Genomic DNA, 23,884 nt, shown 5'->3' with positions numbered 1-23,884 from the left:
TCTCTAAGGGTATATTGGGCTCTGGCTTTGCCTTGAAGGTCCAAGAGCAACATCGACAAAAACACTTTGAGAAGCGGCGGAATCCTGCGGCAGGGCTTATTCAGGTAAACAAAGCAGGGCGCTTACCCACTCTAAAAACCAACAACATTTAGAGCGTTGGTGTCCTGGTGGGGTACCTTAGACCGTTACTGGGAATTTCACTATATAGTCTTTGATCCACAAGAACTGAAAATAACGGTTTCATGGTACGCTTTTCAAGACACATTCTACATGATGTTACTATGCTCGCTTGTTTATACACTACCGTTCAAAAGTTTGGGGTCACTTAGAAATGTCCTTGTTTTCGAAAGAAAAGCAATTTTTTTGTCCATTACAATAACATCAAATTGATCAGAAATACAGTGTAGACATTGTTAATGTTGTAAATGGCTATTGTAGCTGGAAACGGCAGATTTTTTATGGAATAGCTACAGAGGACAAATACATTAGAGTGTCTAGTTTGAGAAACAGATGCCTCACAGGTCCTCAACTGGCAACTTCATTAAATAGTACCGGCAAAACACCAGTCTCAACGTCAACGGACTCCGGGATGCTGACCTTCTAGGCAGAGTTGCAAAGAAAAAAGCCATATCTCAGACTGGCCAATAAAAACCTTAAAGTAATTGTCCAGTGTTTCCAGATTTCTATGAAATATTACCTATAATTAATTACAATACTAGTGAAATAGTTTTCCTTCCCAAAAATTGTAAAAATGTGCATGCAAAGATTTGTATGATCTCGTTTATTTCAAAGGACTCTCAGAGCACCGAGATAGATAGTAGCAAAGCGAACATAAAGAAAACGCTGTATTCATTACCTACCCTTCAAAACCATGCACTGCTCTCTCGCTCACTCTCTCTCTCTATTTTTCTCTATCTCTCTCCATTTATTATTCATCCATTTCTCTATACTTCCCTATTTCATCTCTCTCTTTCTGTGTCTCTCTCTCTCTCTCTTTCTGTCTCTCTCTCTCTCTCTCTCTCTCTCTCTCTTTCTCTCTCTCTCTCTCGCTCTCTCTCTCTCCCCCCTCAGGCCGCGTGGCGCTTCTACGCCACCAATCTCACCCGGCCAGACCTGGAGTCGACGTGGGATTATTACGAGCGCACCGTATCCGTGCCGATGTACAGGTATTGATCACATAGTAAATCAGCGCCTAGATTTACATTGAGCCTGTCTGCACCTCTCCAGTGTCAGCTGAGACGATCCAGCCATCTCTGCCACCATCGATCCCAGCTCTAACCTTTGCACACTGCTTTTTCCCCTCAATCTGAAGGTTAATGAAGATGTCCAATCAGCATCTACAGTATATAGAGGCTACTGACCCAATGGATTATTATTGGTCCAAGCCATATTACCATCAAAACAGTATATGCTTTTAAAACTCATCTCACTGTGATCGATCAATTTGAAGAAAGAAGTTCAAAAGCAGGTTGAAACTGAGTGGAAAACATGGTCATTGTGGATTTTGTTTCAAAGCCTGACACAGCAAAATGGACAACACCTTGTAAGGTGATGATTAATTCAAAACACCCATAGAGCTTATGCATAGGCTTATGAGCCCGAAAAAAAACAACTGAATTGTGATTGTGCTGTTATACAATACATAGCCAACTGCATATTACGCATGGCAGAATTTTTTTAACAAAACTGATTTAAGATGTCTTTGGTACGTAATTGGTCTAGCCTATACTCTAAAATTAAACAAAATTAAGTAATGGCTTTGAGTGTGGACTGTATCATTATGCATACTGGATGGACTGGGTTGCCTTATGCTATCCTCCAAAATGTCTATCCACGAGTCTGGGAGAGAATATATAGCCCTAGGCGATTCTGTTGGTTCATTGATTGTGCAGGGCGGCTTACAATTATAGTACATTTGTATAATTTTCAATAGCCTAGTAATAGGGAATGTTTTATATTTTCATAATTAATAGGCTGACATATTACCTTTAGCTACAGAATATCTCACCACCATGCATTCCCATCTCCTCCTCTCTCTCCTTCATTCCTTTCTCGAGGGCGCAGAGGGGCTGTCAATAGTTTAGTGAAATATGTTTTGTTACGAACAGATTTCACTTGGTTTCCCAAATTAAGCACTGGATAACTGCAGGAACAGGTTTGGAGAGCCCAAGGCATACAGAGTTTGAAGCTGGTTGAGAGAATGCCAAGAGTGTGCAAAGCTGTCTTCAAGGTAAAGGGTGGCTATTTGAAGAATCTCAAATATAAAATATATGTTGATTTGTTTAACACTTTTTTGGTTACTACATGATTCCATATGTGTTATTTCATAGTTTTGATGTCTTCACTATTACGCTACAATGTAGAAAATAGTACAAATAAAGAAAAACCCTTGAATGAGTAGGTGTGTCCAAACTTTTGACTGGTAGTGTATAGTAGACCAACTCATATTATGTTCATCTAAAATACATTTTATTCATATCATAATGTTTCATTAGACCTGACTAAAATAAATAATGGATTTATTGTGATGGTGTATATTAAATTGATTTATTAGACTTTTTAAATGTAGTAGTTCCAAAGGTGTGCATCAGCGGCTTGAATGCAGCTTGTATGCGTGGAGGCCTGGAGATGCTAAACTTGTTTATGTTAATTTACGGTGAATTACCGTGAGACCGGCAGGCTTTTGCATGACAATAACCGGCTGACAAAATTTCATGACCGCCACAGCCCTAGATTTAGCCAGTCAAGATGCTCTCAATGGTGCAGCTGGGGAACTTTTTAAGGATCTGAGGGCCCATGCCGAATCTTTTCAGCCTCCTGAGTGGGAAGAGGCATTGTCGTGCCTTCTTCATGACTGTGCTGGTGTGTGTGGACCATGATAATTCCTTAGTGATGTAGACACCGCGGAACTTGAAGCTCGACGTCCCGCTCCACTACAGCCTTCAATGTGGATGGGGGAGTGCTCGAGCCCTCCGTTTCCTGTAGTCCACGATCAGCTCTTTTGTCTTGCTGACGTTGAAAGAGAGGTTGTTGTCTTGGCACTACACTGCCAGGTCACTGACTTCCTCCCTATAGGCTGTCTCATCATCGTCGGTGATCAGGCCAACCACCATCATGTCGTCAGCAAACTTAATGATGATGTTGGAGTCTTGCATGGCCATGCAGTTGTGGGTGAACAGGGAGTACAGGAGAGGATTAAGCACAAACCCCTGAGGGGCCCCCGTGTTGAGGGTCAGCGTGGCGGATGTGTTGTTACCTATTCTCACCACCTGGGGTGGATCCAGGATCCAGTTGCAGAGGGAGGTGTTCAATCCCAGGGTCCTGAGCTGCTTGGAGGGAAGTATGGTGTTGAATGCTGATATTACAGACTGGGTCAGGGAGAGGTTTAAAATATCAGTGAAGACACTTTCAAGCTGGTCAGCGCATGCTCTGAGTACGTGTCCAGGTAATCCATCTGGCCCCGCGGCCTTGTGAATGTTTACCTGTTTAAAGGTCTTACTCAGTATATGTGGTCCTCTGCAGCTCAATTGGTAGAGCATGGCGCTTGTAACGCCAGGGTAGTGGGTTCGATCCCCGGGACCACCCATACGTAAAAATGTATGCACACATGACTGTAAGTCGCATTGGATAAAAGCATCTGCTAAATGGCATATTATTATTATTATAAATATTACTCGCATTGGCTATGGAGAGCGAGATCACACAGTCATCCGCAACAGCTGGTGTTCTCATGCATGGTTCAGTGTTGCTTGCCTCAAAGCGAACATAGAAGAAATGTAGCTTGTCTGGTAGGCTCGCATCACTGGGCAGCTCGCAGCTGGGTTTCCTTTTGTAATCCGTGGTAGTTTGCAAGCCCTGCCACATCCGACAAGCATCAGAGCCGGCGTAGTAGGATTCGATTTTAGTCCTGTATTGAAGTTTTGACTGTTTGATGGCTCGTCGGAGATCATTGCGGGATTAGTGTCCCGCTCCTTGAAAGCAGCAGATTTAGCCTTTAGCTCAGTGTGGTTAATGCCTGTAATCCATGGCTTCTGGTTGGGATATGTACGTATGTACGGTCACTGTGGGGAAGACATTGTCGATGCACTTATTAATGAAGTCGGTGACTGATGGGGCCCCGTGTAGATCAGTTGGTAGAGCATGGCGCTTGCAACGCCAGGGTTGTGGGTTCGATTCCCACGGGGGTCCAGTATGAAAATGTATGCACTCACTAACTGTAAGTCACTCTGGATAAGAGCGTCTGCTAAATGACTAAAATGTAAATGTAAATGTGGTAATGATATCAGATGAATCCTGGACCATAGTCCAGTCTGCTATCGAAATAGTTATGTAGCTTAACATCCGCTTCATTGGACCACTTCCATATTGAGCACATCACTGGTACTTTCTGTTTGAGGGCCGTGTATGCGTTTCTGTGTGAAGAGTAAAGGTGATCTAGAGTTTTGGCGCTTCTAGTTGTAAAGGTGACATGCTTGTAAAAATGAAGTGAGACAGATTTCAGTTTCCCTGCATTAAAATCACCGGCCACTAGGAGCGCCACCTCTGGATGTGCATTTTATTTTTTTCTGATGGCCCTATACAGCTCGTTGAGTGCGGTCTTAGTGCCAGCATTGGTTTGTGGTGGTAAATAGACAGCTATGAAAAATGTAAATAGTATGGTCTGCGGCTTATCAAGAGGTATTCTAACTCGGGTGAGCAAAATACTTCCTTAACATTAGAGACTGCACACCAGCTGTTGTTAACAGAGACACACACCTCCACCTTACCCGAAGCTGCCATTCTGTCTTGACGATGCATAGAAAAACCAGCTAGATGTATATTATCCATGTCCTTGTTCAGCCACGACTCCGAGAAACATAGGATATTACAGTTCTTCAGGTTCCGTTGATAGGATAGTCTCGAAAGGAGCTTGTCCAGTTTGTTCTCTAGTGATTGTACGTTCGCCAATAGAACGGAGGGTGGAGGCGGTTTATTTACTTGCGGACGTAGTCTCGTCAGGGAGCCCACTCGTTTGCCTCTCTTGCGCCGTCTCTTCCTTTTTCGAGTCCCAGGGATTAGGGCCTGGTCCAGAATGAGCAGTCCACAGCTGCTGACTCGTTGAAGTAAACATCGTCATCCAAATTCAAATCAAATGTTATTTGTCACATGCGCCAAATACAACAGGTGTAGACCTTACCGTGAAATGCTTACTTACAAGCCCTTAACTGATAATGCAGTTTTAAGAAAATAGAGTTAAGAATTGAGGTTAATGATCACTGTTTTGATGTCCCCAGAAGCTGTTTTTTGTCATAGGAAATGATGTCAGAAATATTGTGTACAAAAAAAGTTAAGATCAGCGTGAAGAAAACACACAAAATAGCAGAATTGTTCAGCTATCCACTGCAGCACCATCTTCTCATCATATTCACTTACTAGAAGCAAGAGACAGAACTAGGCTGTTGGTAACATCGCTAATAGACCAGACACTAACTAGAGGCAAGAGACAGAACTAGTCTGTTTGGTAACATCGCTAATAGACCAGACACTAACTAGAGGCAAGAGACAGAACTAGTCTGTTTGGTAACATCGCTAATAGACCAGACACTAACTAGAGGTAAGAGACAGAACTAGTCTGTTTGGTAACATCGCTAATAGACCAGACACTAACTAGAGGCAAGAGACAGAACTCGTCTGTTTGGTAACATCGTTAATAGACCAGACACTAACTAGAGGTAAGAGACAGAACTAGTCTGTTTGGTAACATCGCTAATAGACCAGACACTAACTAGAGGCAAGAGACAGAACTCGTCTGTTTGGTAACATCGTTAATAGACCAGACACTAACTAGAGGCAAGAGACAGAACTAGTCTGTTTGGTAACATCGCTAACAGACCAGACACTAACTAGAGGTAAGAGACAGAACTAGTCTGTTTGGTAACATCGCTAATAGACCAGACACTAACTAGAGGTAAGAGACAGAACTAGTCTGTTGGTAACATCGCTAATAGACCAGACACTAACTAGAGGCAAGAGACAGAACTAGTCTGTTTGGTAACATCGCTAATAGACCAGACACTAACTAGAGGCAAGAGACAGAACTAGTCTGTTTGGTAACATCGCTAATAGACCAGACACTAACTAGAGGTAAGAGACAGAACTAGTCTGTTTGGTAACATCGCTAATAGACCAGACACTAACTAGAGGCAAGAGACAGAACTCGTCTGTTTGGTAACATCGTTAATAGACCAGACACTAACTAGAGGCAAGAGACAGAACTAGTCTGTTTGGTAACATCGCTAACAGACCAGAGACTAACTAGAGGTAAGAGACAGAACTAGTCTGTTTGGTAACATCGCTAATAGACCAGACACTAACTAGAGGCAAGAGACAGAACTAGTCTGTTTGGTAACATCGCTAATAGACCAGACACTAACTAGAGGCAAGAGACAGAACTAGTCTGTTTGGTAACATCGCTAATAGACCAGACACTAACTAGAGGTAAGAGACAGAACTAGTCTGTTTGGTAACATCGCTAATAGACCAGACACTAACTAGAGGCAAGAGACAGAACTCGTCTGTTTGGTAACATCGTTAATAGACCAGACACTAACTAGAGGTAAGAGACAGAACTAGTCTGTTTGGTAACATCGCTAATAGACCAGACACTAACTAGAGGCAAGAGACAGAACTCGTCTGTTTGGTAACATCGTTAATAGACCAGACACTAACTAGAGGCAAGAGACAGAACTAGTCTGTTTGGTAACATCGCTAACAGACCAGACACTAACTAGAGGTAAGAGACAGAACTAGTCTGTTTGGTAACATCGCTAATAGACCAGACACTAACTAGAGGTAAGAGACAGAACTAGTCTGTTGGTAACATCGCTAATAGACCAGACACTAACTAGAGGCAAGAGACAGAACTAGTCTGTTTGGTAACATCGCTAATAGACCAGACACTAACTAGAGGCAAGAGACAGAACTAGTCTGTTTGGTAACATCGCTAATAGACCAGACACTAACTAGAGGTAAGAGACAGAACTAGTCTGTTTGGTAACATCGCTAATAGACCAGACACTAACTAGAGGCAAGAGACAGAACTCGTCTGTTTGGTAACATCGTTAATAGACCAGACACTAACTAGAGGCAAGAGACAGAACTAGTCTGTTTGGTAACATCGCTAACAGACCAGAGACTAACTAGAGGTAAGAGACAGAACTAGTCTGTTTGGTAACATCGCTAATAGACCAGACACTAACTAGAGGTAAGAGACAGAACTAGTCTGTTTGTTAACATCGCTAATAGACCAGACGCTAACTAAAGTCTATTAATCTAAAGTGGAAGTTGGGAGAGTTATATTTGAGTGTTTCAGTGAAACGTGAGGGAGGCCCCGCTCTCTCGCTTTCCCAGATGCTTAGTTAATTTAATTCCGATCTCCTTTGCATTATTGTAGCCTTTTCTGTAGCCTGTCAACTATGTGTCTGTCTATCCCTGTTCTCTCCTCTCCGCACAGGCCATACAAACGCTTCACACAGCGTGGCTGCTGCCACTCTAATCTGGTGGTCCCTGCGCGCATGACCCACGTGGAGTTCCAGGTCTCCGGTAGCCTCTGGAACTGCCATTCTGCGGCCAACAAGGCAGAGTTCATCTCAGCCTATGCCACCCTCCAGTCCCTCGACTTCTTGGCGCTGACGGAAACATGGATTACCACAGAAAACACTACTACTCCTACTGCTCTTTCCTCGTCTGATCATGTGTTCTCGCATACCCAGAGAGCATCTGGTCAGTGCGGCGGTGGGACAGGAATCCTCATCTCTCCCAAATGGACATTCTCTGTTTTCCCCCTGACCCATCTGTCTATCTCCTCATTTGAATTCCATGCTGTCAGTCACTAGCCCATTCAAGCTTAACATCCTTGTCATTTATCGCCCTCCAGGTTCCCTTGGATAGTTCATCAATGAGCTTGACGCCTTGATAAGTTCCTTTCCTGAGGATGGCTCACCCCTCACAGTTCTGGGTGACTTTAACCTCCCTACGTCTGCCTTTGACTCATTTCTCTCTGCCTCCTTCTTTCCACTCCTTTCCTCTTTTGACCTCACCCTCACACCATCCCCCCTTACTCACAAGGCAGGCAATACGCTTGACCTCATCTTTATTAGATGCTGTTCTTCTACTAATCTCACTGCAACTCCCCTCCAAGTCTCTGACCACAACTTCATATCCTTTTCTCTCTTGCTCTCCTCCAACACTACTCACTCTGCCCCTACTCAGATGGTAATGTGCCGTCGCAATCTTCGCTCTCTCTCTCCCGCTACTCTCTCCTCTTCCATCCTATCATCTCTTCCCTCTGCTAAATCCTTCTCCCTCCAATCTCCTGATTCTGCCCCCTCAACCCTCCTCTCCTCCCTCTCTGAATCTTTTGACTCTCTATGTCCCCTATCCTCCCGGCCGGCTCGGTCCTCCCCTCCTGCTCCGTGGCTTCACGATTCATTGTGAGCTCGGAGAACAGGGCTCCGGGCAGCCGAGCGGAAATGGAGGAAAACTAGACTCCCTGCGGACCTGTCATCTTTCCACTCCCTCCTCTCTACATTCTCTTCCTCCGTTTCTGCTGCTAAAGCCACTTTCTACCACTCTAAATTTCAAGCCTCTGCCTCTAACCCTAGGAAGCTCTTTGCCACCTTCTCCTCCCTGCTGAATCCTCCTCCTCCTCCCCCTCCCTCCTCCCTCTCTGTGGATGACTTCGTCAACCATTTTGAAAAGAAGGTTGACGACATCCGATCCTCATTTATTAAGTCAAATGACACCGCTGGTCCTGCTCACACTGCCCTACCCTATGCTTTTACTTCTTTCTCCCCTCTCTCTCCAGATGAAATCTTGCGACTTGTGACGGCCGGCCGCCCAACAACCTGCCCGCTTGACCCTATCCCCTCCTCTTTTCTCCAGACCATTTCCGGAGACCTTCTCCCTTACCTCACCTCGCTCATCAACTCATCCTTGTCCGCTGGCTATGTCCCTTCCATCTTCAAGAAAGCGAGAGTTGCACCCATCCTCAAAACACCCTGTCGTTCTCTGCTAACATCAAAGCTGTGACCCGATCCTGTAGGTTCATGCTCAACAACATTCGCAGAGTACGACCCTACCTTACACAGGAAGCGGCACAGGTCCTAATCCAGGCACTTGTCATCTCCCGTCTGGATTACTGCAACTCGCTGTTGGCTGGGCTCCCTGCCTGTGCCATTAAACCCCTACAACTCATCCTGAATGCTGCAGCCTGTCTGGTGTTCAACCTTCCCAAGTTCTCTCACGTCACCCCACTCCTCCGCACACTCCACTGGCTTCCAGTTGAAGCTCGCATCTGCTACAAGACCATGGTGCTTGCCTACGGAGCTGTGAGGGGAACGGCACCTCCTTACCTTCAGGCTCTGATAAGTCCCTACACCCAAACGAGGGCATTGCGTTATTTCACCTCTGGCCTGCTTACCTCTGTGGAAGCACAGTTCCCGCTCAGCCCAGTCAAAACTGTTCGCTGCTCTGGCACCACGACGCCAGGACAGCGGAGTCACTGACCACCTTCCGGAGACACTTGAAACCCTACCTCTTTAAGGAATACCTGGGATAGTATAAAAGTAATCCTTCTACCCCCCCCACCCCCCAAAAAAAATAAAAAGGATAAGGAAACATTTATAAATATACTCAAAAATTAAGAATGAAAAAAATAATAATAATAATTGTAAAGTAGTTGTCCCACTGGCTATCATAAGGTGAATGCACCAATTTGTAAGTCGCTCTGAATAAGAGCGTCTGCTAAATCATGTAAATGTAACTGTAAATATATTAGATGGGTGTTGTCCCCCACTCAATGTCCAGTAACGCGCGCGCACACACTCGCACTCGGTCTCGCTCGCTCTCTCGCTCTCTCTCTCGCTCGCTCTCGCACACAAACACACCGCACGGCACAGCATACCATTATGCACACACAAACACACACACGGTAGATGAAGACAAATGAAAAAGACTGATGTATTCCGCTCTGTTCCATTTCAAATTAAATGTTGATGAATTATGGTTCACAATTTCAGTTAGTTTGTGACTATTTGGTCCCCTGTTAGGATGTCACAGGCTTGTCTAAGCATATTGTTAGTGATTAGTCTTTCTTTATGTTAATGAACTATGCCAGGTGTATAGATGGCTGACTTGAGCTTGAGTATTGATTGATGGTGGAAGGGAAAAATGCGAACAGGCAACTGGGCCATATCTGATTGTCGCATGGTGGGCCCAGGGCCAAAGGACTGGGTACTTTTTACCTCATATGCAGAGAAAGGTTTCCATTGGATAGGTACTGCAAGTCTTAGATAAATTAAAGTGTGCCGGATGTGTTGTCTCATATGGAACAACAGGCTACTTTGGAAGTTGGGGGGTGAAATTAAATTGAAAGGCTGTATGACTACAGTCAAGTTCAAACATAACGTTACGTAAGACAAGTATCTTTTACAAAACTATGGACGATTACTGAACGGGATAGTTATGCAGTTGTTTGTTACTGTGTCACATTCTCTTATCTGCATTCCCCAAAAATTATGAAAATGCCATCTTAGTTCTGGTTACAAGGCAATTGAAAACATCCTCCCAGAATTCAAGCTTTTGGCGAGGGTTCAGCCTCATCGCTGCCCGGATGTACTCCAGGTTACGGTGGTCAGTCCAGACGAGGAAAGGGTGTTTCGCCCCCTCGAGCCAGCGCTGCGGTTCCACCTCAGGGAGCGGCGAGTGCATCCAAGCCACCTGTTCCCGTGCTATCACCCACTTCTGCGGGAACCCTCGGCCTACCAGAGCTATGACGGTAAAACTACTAAATGTAGCGGCTTCCTGCTACAGGTTTCACTTTATTTGGCGCGTCAGCCTGGGGCATATCCATTTGACCAAGCCAGGATAGTGCTGGTGATTTCGCTACTTAAAGGAAAGGCGCTGGATTGGGCCACGGCAGTCTGGGAAGGAGAGGAGGCAGTGGCGCATCCCTACCCCACCTTCCTCGCTCGTTTCAGGGCGGTGTTTGATCATCCCACGGAGGGAAAGGATGGCGAGAAGGGCCCGCGTCTGAGTACTCTCTGAGCTTTCGCACGGTGGCGGCGTCTTCCGGCTGGAATGAGCGTGCTCTGCACATGGCCTTCAGGAGAGGCTTACGGGAGGACATTAAGACGGAACTCGCATGTCGGGACGACGAGATGGACCTTGATACCCACATCACCACGTCCATCCGTCTTGACGACATGTTGAGAGAGAGACAGCGTTCCCAACACCTCCCGGAGCCTCGACGCTCACCCCATCTGAGCTATGGAAGCCGCCCTGCTTCCGAGTCCTCACCCATGGAGGTGGGCAGCACCCCCTACACCACCACGGACCACAGATCTCCTGGCAGCTCCCTATCTAGGCGGTATGACTCCTGCCTCCGCCAGCTTCTTCTTCGTGGCCAAAAAAGACGGAGGACTGAGACCATGCATTGACTACAGGGGGCTGAACGCAGTCACCACCAAGTACCGGTACCCCCTCCCTCTGGTTCCGTTGGCCATCGAGCAGCTACGAGGGGCCCGATACTTTACCAAGTTGGACCTGAGGAGTGCTTACAACCTGATCCGATTCCGGGAAGGAGACGAGTGGAAAACGGCATTCAGCACTACCTCAGGCCACTATGAATACTGCGTCATGCCCTATGGCCTCGCCAACGCACCTTCTGTGTTCCAGTCCTTCGTCAATGACGTGTTCCGGGACATGCTGAGTAGACAGGTGGTGGTGTACATCAACGATATCCTGATCTACTCGGCTACGTTCGAGGAGCACGTCAGGGACGTCCGAGCTGTCCTACTCTGCCTCTGTGAACACAGCCTGTTGGTGAAGGGGGAGAAATGCGAATTCCACAAACAGGCCATCTCCTTCCTGGGATACAGGATCAGTCCTCGGGGTGTTCATGGAAGGAGTGAAGACGGACGCCGTCAGGTCATGGCCAGTCCCCACCACCATCAAAGGCCTACAGAGCTTCCTGGGCTTCGCCAATTTCTACCGGCGTTTCATCAGGTCCTTGAGCTCCATAGCCGCCCCGCTCAACTCTCTCCTTAAGGGTGGACCTCAGAAGCTGGCCTGGAACCCTGAGGCTGACGCTGCCTTCAAGAGACTGAAGGAGAGGTTCACCACAGCGCCCATCCTAAAACACCCAGATCCATCTCGTCCTTTCATCCTGGAGGTGGACGCATCGGAGGAGGGCGTGGGTGTGGTCCTCTCCCAGTGGGACAGTAAGCCAGAGAAAATGTATCCCTGTGCCTTTTTCTCTAAAAAGCTTACCCCCGCAGAGAGGAACTATGGAGTTGGAGACAGGGAGCTGTTGGCAGTGGTCCTCGCTCTGGAGGAATGGAGACATTGGCTGGAGGGCACAGCCCATCCATTCCGGATTCTTACTGACCACCGGAATTTGGAGCACATACGGGCAACGAAACTCTCATCAAGCCAGGTGGGCCCAAATTCTTACTCGCTTTCAATAAATTCTGTCCTACCACCCAGGATCCCAGAATGTGAAAGCGACACACTCTCCAGGATGCACCATACCGGAGGATCTGGGGGGTCTTATCCTGCCCTCGTCTCTCATTGTTGCACCTGTCATTTGGGAAGTGGACAAAGACATCCGCCTTGCGGCTCAGGAGGACCCAGCGCCTGCCAATGCCCCTCCGGGGCGCGTGTATGTACCCACCTGTATCCGTGACCGCCTGCTGATCTGGGCGCACAACACCCTTACGGCAGGGCACTCTGGTATTACGCGCACCCTGCATTCTCTAGCCCAAAAATACTGGTGGCCCACCTTGGCTTCTGATGTCTCCCGCTATGTCAACTCCTGTTCCGTATATGCCCAAATGAAGACACCTCGGAATGCCCCGACAGGCAAACTAGTTCCTCTCTCAGTGCCTCAGTGACCTTGCTCACACCTGTCCATAGACTTTGTCACCACCCTTCCACGTTCTGACAGCTTCACCACAGTCATGGTGGTCGTAGATCGGTTCTCCAAATAATGCAGTTTTCCTTCTGCTCTCCAGGTCGCTGAGGTCCTGTTCCAATAGGTCTTCCGGCATTATGGAAGACCTATTGGGCTCGGACCGTGGCCCCGATCTTCTCCAGGAAAGCCTTCCACACTCGGGAGGTGAATTGGGGGCCACGGTCCGAGACGATGTCCTCCGGAAGTCCATAATGCCGGAAGACCTGTTGGAACAGGACCCCAGCAACCTGGAGAGCAGAAGGAAGACCAGCCTCACTTCCGGGTATAGGCCTCAGTTGAATGGGCAGGTGGAGCGCATGAACCAGGAGCTGGGGAGGTTTCTTCGTTGCCACTGTCAGGACGGGCAGGGTGAGTTGGCGAGGTTTCTTCCCTGGGCAGAATATGCCCAGAACTCCCTCGTTCACTCCTCCATGGGGCTCACTCCCTTCCAGTGCGTCCCGGGGTACCAGCTGGCCCTGGCCCCTTGGATACACAGCCAGACCGATGCGCCCGCTGTGGACGAGTGGTTCCACAGGGCCGGACAGGTCTGGGACACCGCCCATGTCCATCTCCAGAGGGCCATTCGTCGGCAGAAGGACCAAGCCGACCCCCACCGCAGTGAGGCCCTGTATACCAACCTGATGATCGTGTCTGGCTGTCCTGCAAGAAACAGAGCCCCCGGTTTGTGGGGCCGTTTAAGGTCCTCCGGCGGATAAATGAGGTATCAAACCGGCTGCTCCTTCCCCCTCCCTACCCTGTCTCACCCACTTTTCATCAGTACTTGTCACAATAATGCCCATTCGTCCCCTTCCCGGATACGCACCAGGTTGTACGCACTCCTGAGATCTAATTTTGTGAAGAAGCGCACCCCATGCATTGATTCGATAACAGAGGAAATGAGGGGTAGAGGGTAACTATAGTGAATGGTAGTTTGATTAAGTGCACGGTAATCAATGCAAGGGCGCAGACCCCCATCTTTCTTCTTCACAAAAAATAAAGTTGAGGAGGCGGGTGAAGTGGAGGGACGTATGAGACATATGTCTCCATAGCCTCAGTTTCAGCCTGCGACAGGGGATATACAGTGGGGAGAACAAGTATTTGATACACTTCCGATTTTGCAGGTTTTCCTACTTACAAAGCATGTAGAGGTCTGTAATGTTTATCATAGGTACACTTCAACTGTGAGAGACGGAATCTCTAAAACAAAAATCCAGAAAATCACATTGTATGATTTTTAAGTAATTAATTTGCATTTTATTGCATGACATAAGTATTTGATACATCAGAAAAGCAGAACTTAATATTTGGTACAGAAACCTTTGTTTGCAATTACAGAGATCATACGTTTCCTGTAGGTCTTGACCAGGTTTGCACACACTGCAGCAGGGATTTTGGCCCACTCCTCCATACAGACCTTCTCCAGATCCTTCAGGTTTCGGGGCTGTCACTGGGCAATACGGACTTTCAGCTCCCTCCAAAGATTTTCTATTGGGTTCAGGTCTGGAGACTGGCTAGGCCACTCCAGGACCTTGAGATGCTTCTTACGGAGCCACTCCTTAGTTGCCCTGGCTGTGTGTTTCAGGACATTGTCATGCTGGAAGACCCAGCCACGACCCATCTTCAATGCTCTTACTGAGGGTGCAGTCGTCCCTTACAAGATCTTGCGATACATGGCCCCATCCATCCTCCCCTCAATATGGTGCAGTCGTCCTGTCCCCTTTGCAGAAAAGCATCCCCAAAGAATGATGTTTCCATCTCCATGCTTCACGGTTGGGATGGTGATCTTGGGGTTGTACTCATCCTTCTTCTTCCTCCAAACACGACGAGTGGAGTTTAGACCAAAAAGCTCTATTTTTGTCTCATCAGACCACATGACCTTCTCCCATTCCTCCTCTGGATCATCCAGATGGTCATTGGCAAACTTCAGACGGGCCTGGCTATGCGCTGGCTTGAGCAGGGGGACCTTGCGTGCGCTGCAGGATTTTAATCCATGACGGCGTAGTGTGTTACTAATGGTTTTCTTTGAGACTGTGTTCCCAGCTCTCTTCAGGTCATTGACCAGGTCCTGCCGTGTAGTTCTGGGCTGATCCCTCACCTTCCTCATGTTCATTGATGCCCCACGAGGTGAGATCTTGCATGGAGCCCCAGACTGAAGGTGATTGACCGTCATCTTGAACTTCTTCCATTTACTAATAATTGCGCCAACAGTAGTTGCCTTCTCACCAAGCTGCTTGCCTATTGTCCTGTAGCCCATCCCAGCCTTGTGCAGGTCTACAATTTTATCCCTGATGTCCTTTCACAGCTCTCTGGTCTTGGCCATTGTGGAGAGGTTGGAGTCTGTTTGATTGAGTGTGTGGACAGGTGTCTTTTATACAGGTAACGAGTTCAAACAGGTGCAGTTAATACAGGTAATGAGTGGAGAACAGGAGGGCTTCTTAAAGAAAAACTAACAGGTCTGTGAGAGCCGGAATTCTTACTGGTTGGTAGGTGATCAAATACTTATGTCATGCAATAAAATGCAAATTAATTACTTAAAAATCATACAATGTGATTTTCTGGATCTCTACATGCTTTGTAAGTAGGAAAACCTGCAAAATCGGCAGTGTATCAAATACTTGTTCTCCCCACTGTATGTAGACTAAGAGCTAAAGACCTGTCCATAAAGTTCCCAGCTGCGCCTGAATCTACCAGCTCCTTACACTGGAGAATTACCGGGTAATCAGGGAAGTTGATGTGGATGGTGAAATGCGCAGCAGAGGGCTCTGAACGAGTGTGGGTTTGCGCTACCTGGGGTGACGCGAGAGTGCCCTGCCTGCCGCCTCCAGAACCAGAAGAACTCTGACGACATCATGCAGCAGAATGTCCTCTCTTGCCACAAGAGTGACACTGGATCTGTCGTCCTCCATTCTCCCAGAACGCTGCACCACCTAGCTCCATCAGAATGTGATCCAGGTTGAAGGGGGGTGAAACGAGCAGGCCCCTTCCAGGACGTCCTCTCGAAGCCAGCAGGTTGTCCTACCGGATGGCCATGTCCACCAGTTGGTTGAAGGTCAACGTGGTATCCTGGCAGGCTAGCTCCCTACGGACGTCCTCACGCAGGCTGCATCGGAAGTGGTCGATGAGGGCCCGCTCGTTCCACCCGGACCCAGCCGCTAGAGTTCTAAACTCCAGGGCAAATTCTTGCGCGGTCCTCGTCCCCTGCCTCAGATGGACTAGACGCTCGCCCGCCTCTCTTCCTTCGGTGGGATGATCGAAGACTGCCCGGAAGAGGCGAGCAAACTCTCTGTAGTTGTCCAACGCGTCTCCTCCTTCACTCCAGACCGCGTTGGCCCACTCCAGGGCTTTCCCCGAGAGGCAGGAGACGAGGGCGGACACCTTCTCCCGATCCGATGGAGCAGGGCTGATAGTGGTGAAATAGAGGTCCAGCTGCAGGAGGAAACCCTGGCAGCGGGCCGCTGTCCCATTGTATTCCCGCGGTCGAGACAGGTGAATACCTCTGAGTGCTGGTGTGTGGGTGGCTGGATCCGGTCGCTCAGCTGGTTCCGCAGGGTCGGGTCCTCTCCTCTCCAGGTGCTGGACGACCTGGAGAACCCGATCCATCGCTTCACCCAAGCTGGCTAATATGTTGTAACGCTCCCGGACCCGCTCAAAGACTCCAGGCATATTCCCCACTCCTGCTGACTCCATGCTGTTGGGTGTGTGATTCTGTAGCCGGTGATTTGTCAGGTGCAGGAGGTGTAAATCACAGAATAATGGTTTATTCGGCCAATACAGCGGTTCGCAGCAATGCGTAAAACAACTACAGTGCGACTTAACAGCGCACTGGGGAAAACAAAACACATGGGTGAATATCCCGACGATATCGAATAAACCATTATTCTGTGATTTACACCTCCTGCACCTGACAAATCACCGGCTACAGAATCACACACCCAACAGCCTACTACCCATAAATGGCAGTGATTGCATCGGGAATAATATACATTCATACAGAAAATTTGAAATAAAACAAAGCCATTCTATATGCAGGGAAGCTATGCTGAGGTATGTTTTTCTTTCTCCCTGTAACACCAACACGTCTTTTGTATTTTATTTATAAGTAGACTGATCCCGCCACTAAATCAACTGGATCTACTAAGAAATCTGAAGAGCAAGTCGGGACTGTCATTCAGGTCAGAAACAAAATCAGAATTCATCACCTCCTAAGATGCAATGTCTTTATAACATTATGAAACATGATGGAAAATAAAGTGTGCTACTACATCTATAAAAAATATAGCATCAATACTACTATATCAGATTTGACAGATTATTGACAATTGAATGTACTGTATGTGCGTTTGTCTGTTTTTTGTTTGTTTATGTGTGTGTGTGTATCTTTGCGTTTCCTGCCCAAACAGGAAGGAACCCCAACCAGAACCCTCCCCAAGGTCAGTATCAAAACTTTATTTTACAACAAGGTCAAAAAAAATCTATTTCACTCTCATCTCCAACCCATTTTCCGGTCAGTTCCAAAGTCGACACTGAACCTGAAGACTGTTCAAAACAGTCACTATCATTGAGAGTACCATCCCATGTCATATTATCACTAAGGTGGCCAACACTCGACCAAACAAGTCCTACAGGCTCTAGTTTTATCACATATTGACGATTTCACGGTTGTATGGTCAGGTGCAGCAAAGAAGGACCTAAGAAAGCTTCAGCTGGCCCAGAACAGAGCAGCACGCCTTGCCCTTCACTGTACTCAGAGGGTTCATATCAACACTATGCATGCCAGTTCTTGTTTTTATGAGAAGTATCTCTGTTGTAAATCCCAAATTGTTTGTTTAAACAACTCAATTCAGAAAGACTTACTCACCCCACCAGACATGTTACCAGGGGTCTCTTCATAGTCCCCAAATCTAAAACAAATGTAAGGCAACGCACAATTTTACAGTGCCTTCAGAAAGTATTCACACCCCTTGACTTTTTCCACATTTTGTTGTGTTACAGCCTGAATTGAAAATTGATAAAATTTTGATTTTGTTGTCACACACATTACCCCATAATGTCAAAGTGGACGTGAGAGAACTGGGGAAGGTTGAACACCAGACGGGCTGCGGCGTTCTGGATGAGTTGTAGGGGTTTAATGGCACAGGCAGGGAGCCCAGCCAACAGCGAGTTGCAGTAATCCAGACGGGAGATGACAAGTGCCTGGATTAGGACCTGTGCCGCTTCCTGTGTAAGGCAGGGTCGTACTCTGCGAATGTTGTAGAGCATGATCCTACAGGATCGGGTCACCGCCTTGATGTTAGCGGAGAACGACAGGGTGTTGTCCAGGGTCACGCCAAGGCTCTTTGCACTCTGGGAGGAGGACACAACGGAGTTGTCAACCGTGATGGCGAGATCATGGAACGGGCAGTCCTTCCCCGGGAGGAAGAGCAGCTCTGTCTTGCCGAGGTTCAGCTTGAGGTGGTGATTCGTCATCCACACTGAGATGTCTGCCAGACATGCAGAGATGCGATTTGCCACCTGGTTATCAGAAGGGGGAAAGGAGAAGGTTAATTGTGTGTCGTCTGCGTAGCAATGATAGGAGAGGCCATGTGAGGATATGACCGAGCCAAGTGACTTGGTGTATAGCGAGAATAGGAGAGGGCCTAGAACTGAGCCCTGGGGGACACCAGTGGTGAGAGCACGTGGTGCGGGTACAGATTCTCGCCACGCCACCTGGTAGGAGCGACCTGTCAGGTAGGACGCAATCCAAGAGTGAGCCGCGCCGGAGATGCCCAACTCGGAGAGGGTGGAGAGGAGGATCTGATGGTTCACAGTATCAAAGGCAGCAGATAGGTCTAGAAGGACGAGAGCAGAGGAGAGAAAGTTAGCTTTAGCAGTGCGGAGAGCCTCCGTGACACAGAGAAGAGCAGTCTCAGTTGAATGACCAGTCTTGAAACCTGACTGGTTGGATCAAGAAGGTAATTCTGAGAGAGATAGCAAGAGAGTTGGCTAAAGTCGGCACGCTCAAGAGTTTTGGAGAGAAAAGAAAGAAGGGATACTGGTCTGTAGTTGTTGACATCGGAGGGATCGAGTGTAGTTTTTTTTGACAAGGGGTGCAACTCTCGCTCTCTTGAAGACGGAAGGGACATAGCCAGCGATCAAGGATGAGTTGATGAGCGAGGTGAGGTAAGGGAGAAGGTCTCCGGAAATAGTCTGGAGAAGAGAGTAGGGGATAGGGTCAAGCGGGCAGGTTGTTGGGCAGCCGGCCGTCACAAGTCGCAAGATTTCATCTGGAGAGAGAGGGGAGAAAGAAGTCAAAGCATAGGGTAGGGCAGTATGAGCAGGACCAGCGGTGTCATTTGACTTAACAAACGAGGATCGGATGTCGTCAACCTTCTTTTCAAAATGGTTGACGAAGTCATCCACAGAGAGCAGCAGTAAAATAACAGTGGTGAGGCTATATACAGGGGGTACCGGTACAGAGTCAATGTGCGAGGGCACAGGTTAGTCGAGGTAATATGTACATGTAGATAGAGTTAAAGTGACTATGCATAGTGTAGCAGTTTCAGGGGTTGTGTTGTGGATGGACGTTATGTGCCTGCAAGTTTTTGTTTTTTTTGGCTGCCAGGACCACGGACAGCAATGCGAAGTATTCCCACAGAGGCAGGACCATGGACAGCTCCGGGGAAACTTCTAGACTGCAGCAGAGCAGCCACACCTGTCTCCAGTTATAATCAGAGCCAAACTGCAGACAGGTGAAACCAATCAGTCTCTCTACTTTAACCGCGCCCTGGGTTTCTTTCTTTGTCTTTGTTTTGATCCCGGCAGGTGAAGGAGTAGGAGGCAAAGCGTACGGAAGGAAAAGGAGGCTTTAAAAGACGAAAGGAAAATAGGCTTTTAACAAGGGTTGATTTCCGCTAAAGACAAAGCTTGGAGGACCTTCCACGGGAAGCGAAGTATTTACTTTGTTTCTTTTGGGTATGATTTGTCAAGAACGCTGCCAAAGCCTGATCATAATAAACAGGTTTCACCTTTTCGTTGGACTTGTGTTGTGTGTAAACCCTGCCTTGCAAAGAACCCGGCCCCGAAACCGCTACACGCAAAGAAATATATAAAAAAAATTTGTGGTTTAAGGGCTGACAACCAGGGAAGATCTGTTGAAGCAATTGGTCACTTCCAATAACATGCAACAAGAAGCAAATCGCCAGCAAGCGGAAACCAATCGCTTGTTATTGGACGAACAAAGGAAGTGTCAAGTGCAGATGGATATGGACATGCAAAGGTTAACTGCTGAAATCACTGCGGTGAAAATTGCTCAACAGACTGCGGGTCTACCCATCGCGGTATCTACAGAAAATGACGCCAAATGATGACGTTAAGGCTTTCCTAAAGACATTTTAGTGCACGGCAGAATGAGAGGCATGGCCACAGATAGAGTGGGCAGGAATACTGGCTCCATTTCTTTGTGGGGATTTGGAAGCGACAGAAGCCAGTGACTATGACACACTGAAGAAGGAAATATTAGCCCTGTTGGGAGTCCCTGTTTCTTTGAGGGTGCAGTGGTTCCATACGTGGACGTATCAATCCGAGAAGACACCCAGGGCACAGATGTTTGACCTGGTCCACCTAGCGAAAAAATGGCTGGACCCCGTGACCCTCAGTACTGGGGCCATGGTGGAAAGAATAGTGATTGACCACTACATCCGGGGCTTACCTTATGAGCTAAAGAAAGTTGTCAGCCAGAGCAGTCCCACCACGGCGGACAGAGTGGTGGACCTCGTTGAGAGATGTTGAGCAACGGAAGAACTGCTCAAAACCAGCCATCAGAACCGAACCACCCATGAACAGGGAGGCCTCAAAGAAGGTGGAAGAAAAATAGCAGCCACCCCTGGGTTTGGAAATAAATAATCCAAAGGACGGATGGGGAACATGGATGCCAGGAATAGGTTTTACAGCCTGAAGCAAGGTGAGGTATAGAGGGGTTGATACCGACACCCGGGAGTGCTGTCGTGAAATAGGACACATCGCATGGAACTGTACGAAGAAGGAGGAACCCATGCAGGTCGATATTTCCAATCTACACCACTGCCATGCCAATTCTGCCCATGTCCAAGCCCACCGCCACCCACCGCACCTCAGTTGGGTACAGGTACAAGGGAAAGAAGTAGATGCTCTTCTAGACTCCAGGAGCATGGTCTCCCTCATCATACCTTCCCTACTAACCCAGCCGCATAGGGCTGCAGCTCCACCCATGGACATCACCTGTGTACACGGGGACACCAAAACTTATCCAACTGCAGTGGTAGACATCAACACCACCAAAGGGCGGTTCAGAGGTAACCTAGGGTTGATTGAAGATCTACCATATCCCGTGATACTGGGTCGTGACTGTCCGTACTTTCAAGAATTGTGGAAAGTACTACAGGACAAAGGAGATGGCTGTGCCAGTTATATGGCATGCCAGGGACCATTTACATTTTCCAGTGAAACGAAAATGAAACCGCTACAAAAGACCTCCCTGTCCTATGAAAGAAAAAATAACAAATTGGTACTTACATGCCGGCCTCCCATGGCCAACACTTGTGTTCTCCTGGGAGAAGAAGGGGAAGAAGCCGACGAAGAGACGGGAAACCTAAGGTGGATAAATGGTCCCGAAATGGGGGAAGAGGAGGAGTTTGAAGAGCAGTGAAATTTGGTGACACATTCGTTTTTTCCTCCTGAGCAGGGACGGCCTGTTCAATAGGGCGATATGGGCGACGCACTGCCAAACGGGAAAAGGAAGGGATTTTTTTTCTAATCAATTATATCACGGCAACAGTAGTTATCAGTGTTGTAATCTATACGTCTGATCTGCCACAGTGCCACACTGCCACTAAATGTCGAATCAGGCTAAAGTCGTGCTTCAAATGGCTCCACCCCCTTTTGGGGCGATTTCAGTCAGATTGAAAATCGCCCAGAACTTCTGTCATAGACTCCCATGTAAAATCTATTTTTTTCAAATTTCAGAGCCTTCAATACAATCTCAATGGGTGTCTGTGGGCTTGCACTTACGCGCTTTCGTCATACGTTACGTAACCATGAACGTAACTGAGAAAAGAGTGGATTGTTTGAAAGAAGTTCCTTTTTGTCGGCGAACAAATGGAGATAAATTGGCAACGAAACAATTAGGACCTCCCAGACCAAATTTAATAATTCAACAGGTTTCTACTAAAGGCGGAAAGTCCTACACCCGAGGATTTTCCAAAAATTGGTACGAACGAAAAAGACATTGCCACTCACTCAACTGGATGACGAGGGATACAGGCTAGCTGTCCGCCGCCACAACGATGAGGTTAGTGTTGATAATCACAAGTTTACTGGATGTGGATATGGTGTAATAAAGGCAGTTTATTCAGAGGTAAATATATCTGGAATCGCGTTCACGGACCCGTTCGTCAAACTCTTAGGGAGCTATAAATTAAGCCCCATTACTTACCATATCAGATAAGAGAAATTGCTGCAGCTACATATATTTTACATCCTGGCCCTACATAGTTCACTATTTGCATCACTTACCAAAATATTACATGTGGTCATATATGCTTGGAAAGTGGAGATGCCATAGAACGTCCAAAAAGTAAACATTGCTGGAGACACATTGCCGTTTTGGAGAAGACATCGCGTTTGCTAGCGAAGAGATTTGTTGTGGCAAATGAACTTGGGCTGGGAATTGCCAGGAACCTCACGATAAGATATATGCATCAGCATTGCGAGTCTCATGATTCTATACGTATTGCGATTCGATACTGTGATTTTATTGCGCACCATATGTCTGTTGCAGAGGGATCAGAAAGCCATGAGAACGAGTTTTGATCAGTCATGGAAATAAAAGTGCTGAAAACAAATTGGCTCCCAATGTGAAAAGATTGAGAACAAGCTATGAAGGAACAATAATGGTGTTTTGGTGCAGGTACAGCCAACTAGCGCTAAAATATTGCGATATTGTCAATACAGTATATCGTAAAGTATCACTATGTAACTCGATTTCTTTCACCCCAATCCCTCAAATTAACGGTAAATAACTGAATTGTTTGCCCCACATTTAGCTAAGATGATTAGCTAGCCAGCTAAAATGTTTTAGTTAGTTAGCAGTCGCTAACTAAAAATGACGTGGTGTCTCCAATTGTGTTGACATTTTACAATTGCAATGCGCATCCATGAGTATCCACTTTCTGTAGCTCAGCTGGTAGAGCATGGTGCTTGTAACGCCAAGGTAGTGGGTTCGATCCCCGGGACCACCCATACACAAAAATGTATGCACGCATGACTGTAAGTCGCTTTGGATAAAAGCGTCTGCTAAATGGCATATTATTATTATTATTATTATTATTATTATCTGAAGAGAGCCCCGAAACATTGTGTGCAGACATTTTATGCAATAAATGAAGTAGGTTCAATCTAGTAGTTCTGATCTTCTGATTGGTCCTGATGAGTTGGGCGAGGTCCCCTGCAGGCTACTGTCACTGTTGCATTGGCTCTGAGTCGGGTTCTCTGTCTTCAAATGTTCAGCCTAAGAGAGGGGATTTTTGTGTGTGTGTGTGTGTGTGTGTGTGTGTGTTTAACAGTGATGATGTGTGTGTGTGTGTTTAACAGTGATGATGTGTGTGTGTGTGTGTTTGTGTGTGTGTGTGTCCTCAGAGCAAGAACTCGTGAGTTGGAAGAACTGAGAGGCCTATGGCGTGGGTGTTGTCCTTGGCCACCTGCTGACAAGGCTGACAAGATAGGACCCTTTTGTCCATTGTTATTGGATAGGAACAGAACTTATAACCAGCTCCTGACCTAAATAGATCTTAGCACAACATTTTACTCAACATATCATATTCCATATTCACTATAACAAATATATTTACTACGACATTAGCAAGAACCGCCACATCCTCA

The 23,884-nt window shown here is 47.1% G+C and overlaps 1 protein-coding gene across 1 annotated transcript in view; it reads left to right on the top strand.

Annotated features, from left to right (window-relative positions):
• Positions 1-23,884, top strand: part of LOC121575567 (potassium voltage-gated channel subfamily KQT member 2) — a 110,274-nt gene that overhangs the window by 68,715 nt on the left and 17,675 nt on the right. Inside the window, exons 7-10 of the mRNA XM_041888742.2 lie at positions 9-104; positions 1,072-1,166; positions 17,092-17,163; positions 17,392-17,421. Of these exons, the coding sequence (XP_041744676.2) occupies positions 9-104; positions 1,072-1,166; positions 17,092-17,163; positions 17,392-17,421 (293 nt within the window). The remainder of the gene's footprint in view (positions 1-8; positions 105-1,071; positions 1,167-17,091; positions 17,164-17,391; positions 17,422-23,884) is intronic.

The sequence above is a fragment of the Coregonus clupeaformis genome, chromosome 10, assembly GCF_020615455.1.
Source record: "Coregonus clupeaformis isolate EN_2021a chromosome 10, ASM2061545v1, whole genome shotgun sequence".
Classification (NCBI taxonomy): domain Eukaryota; kingdom Metazoa; phylum Chordata; class Actinopteri; order Salmoniformes; family Salmonidae; genus Coregonus; species Coregonus clupeaformis.
This window is presented reverse-complemented; position numbering and strand designations above follow the sequence as displayed.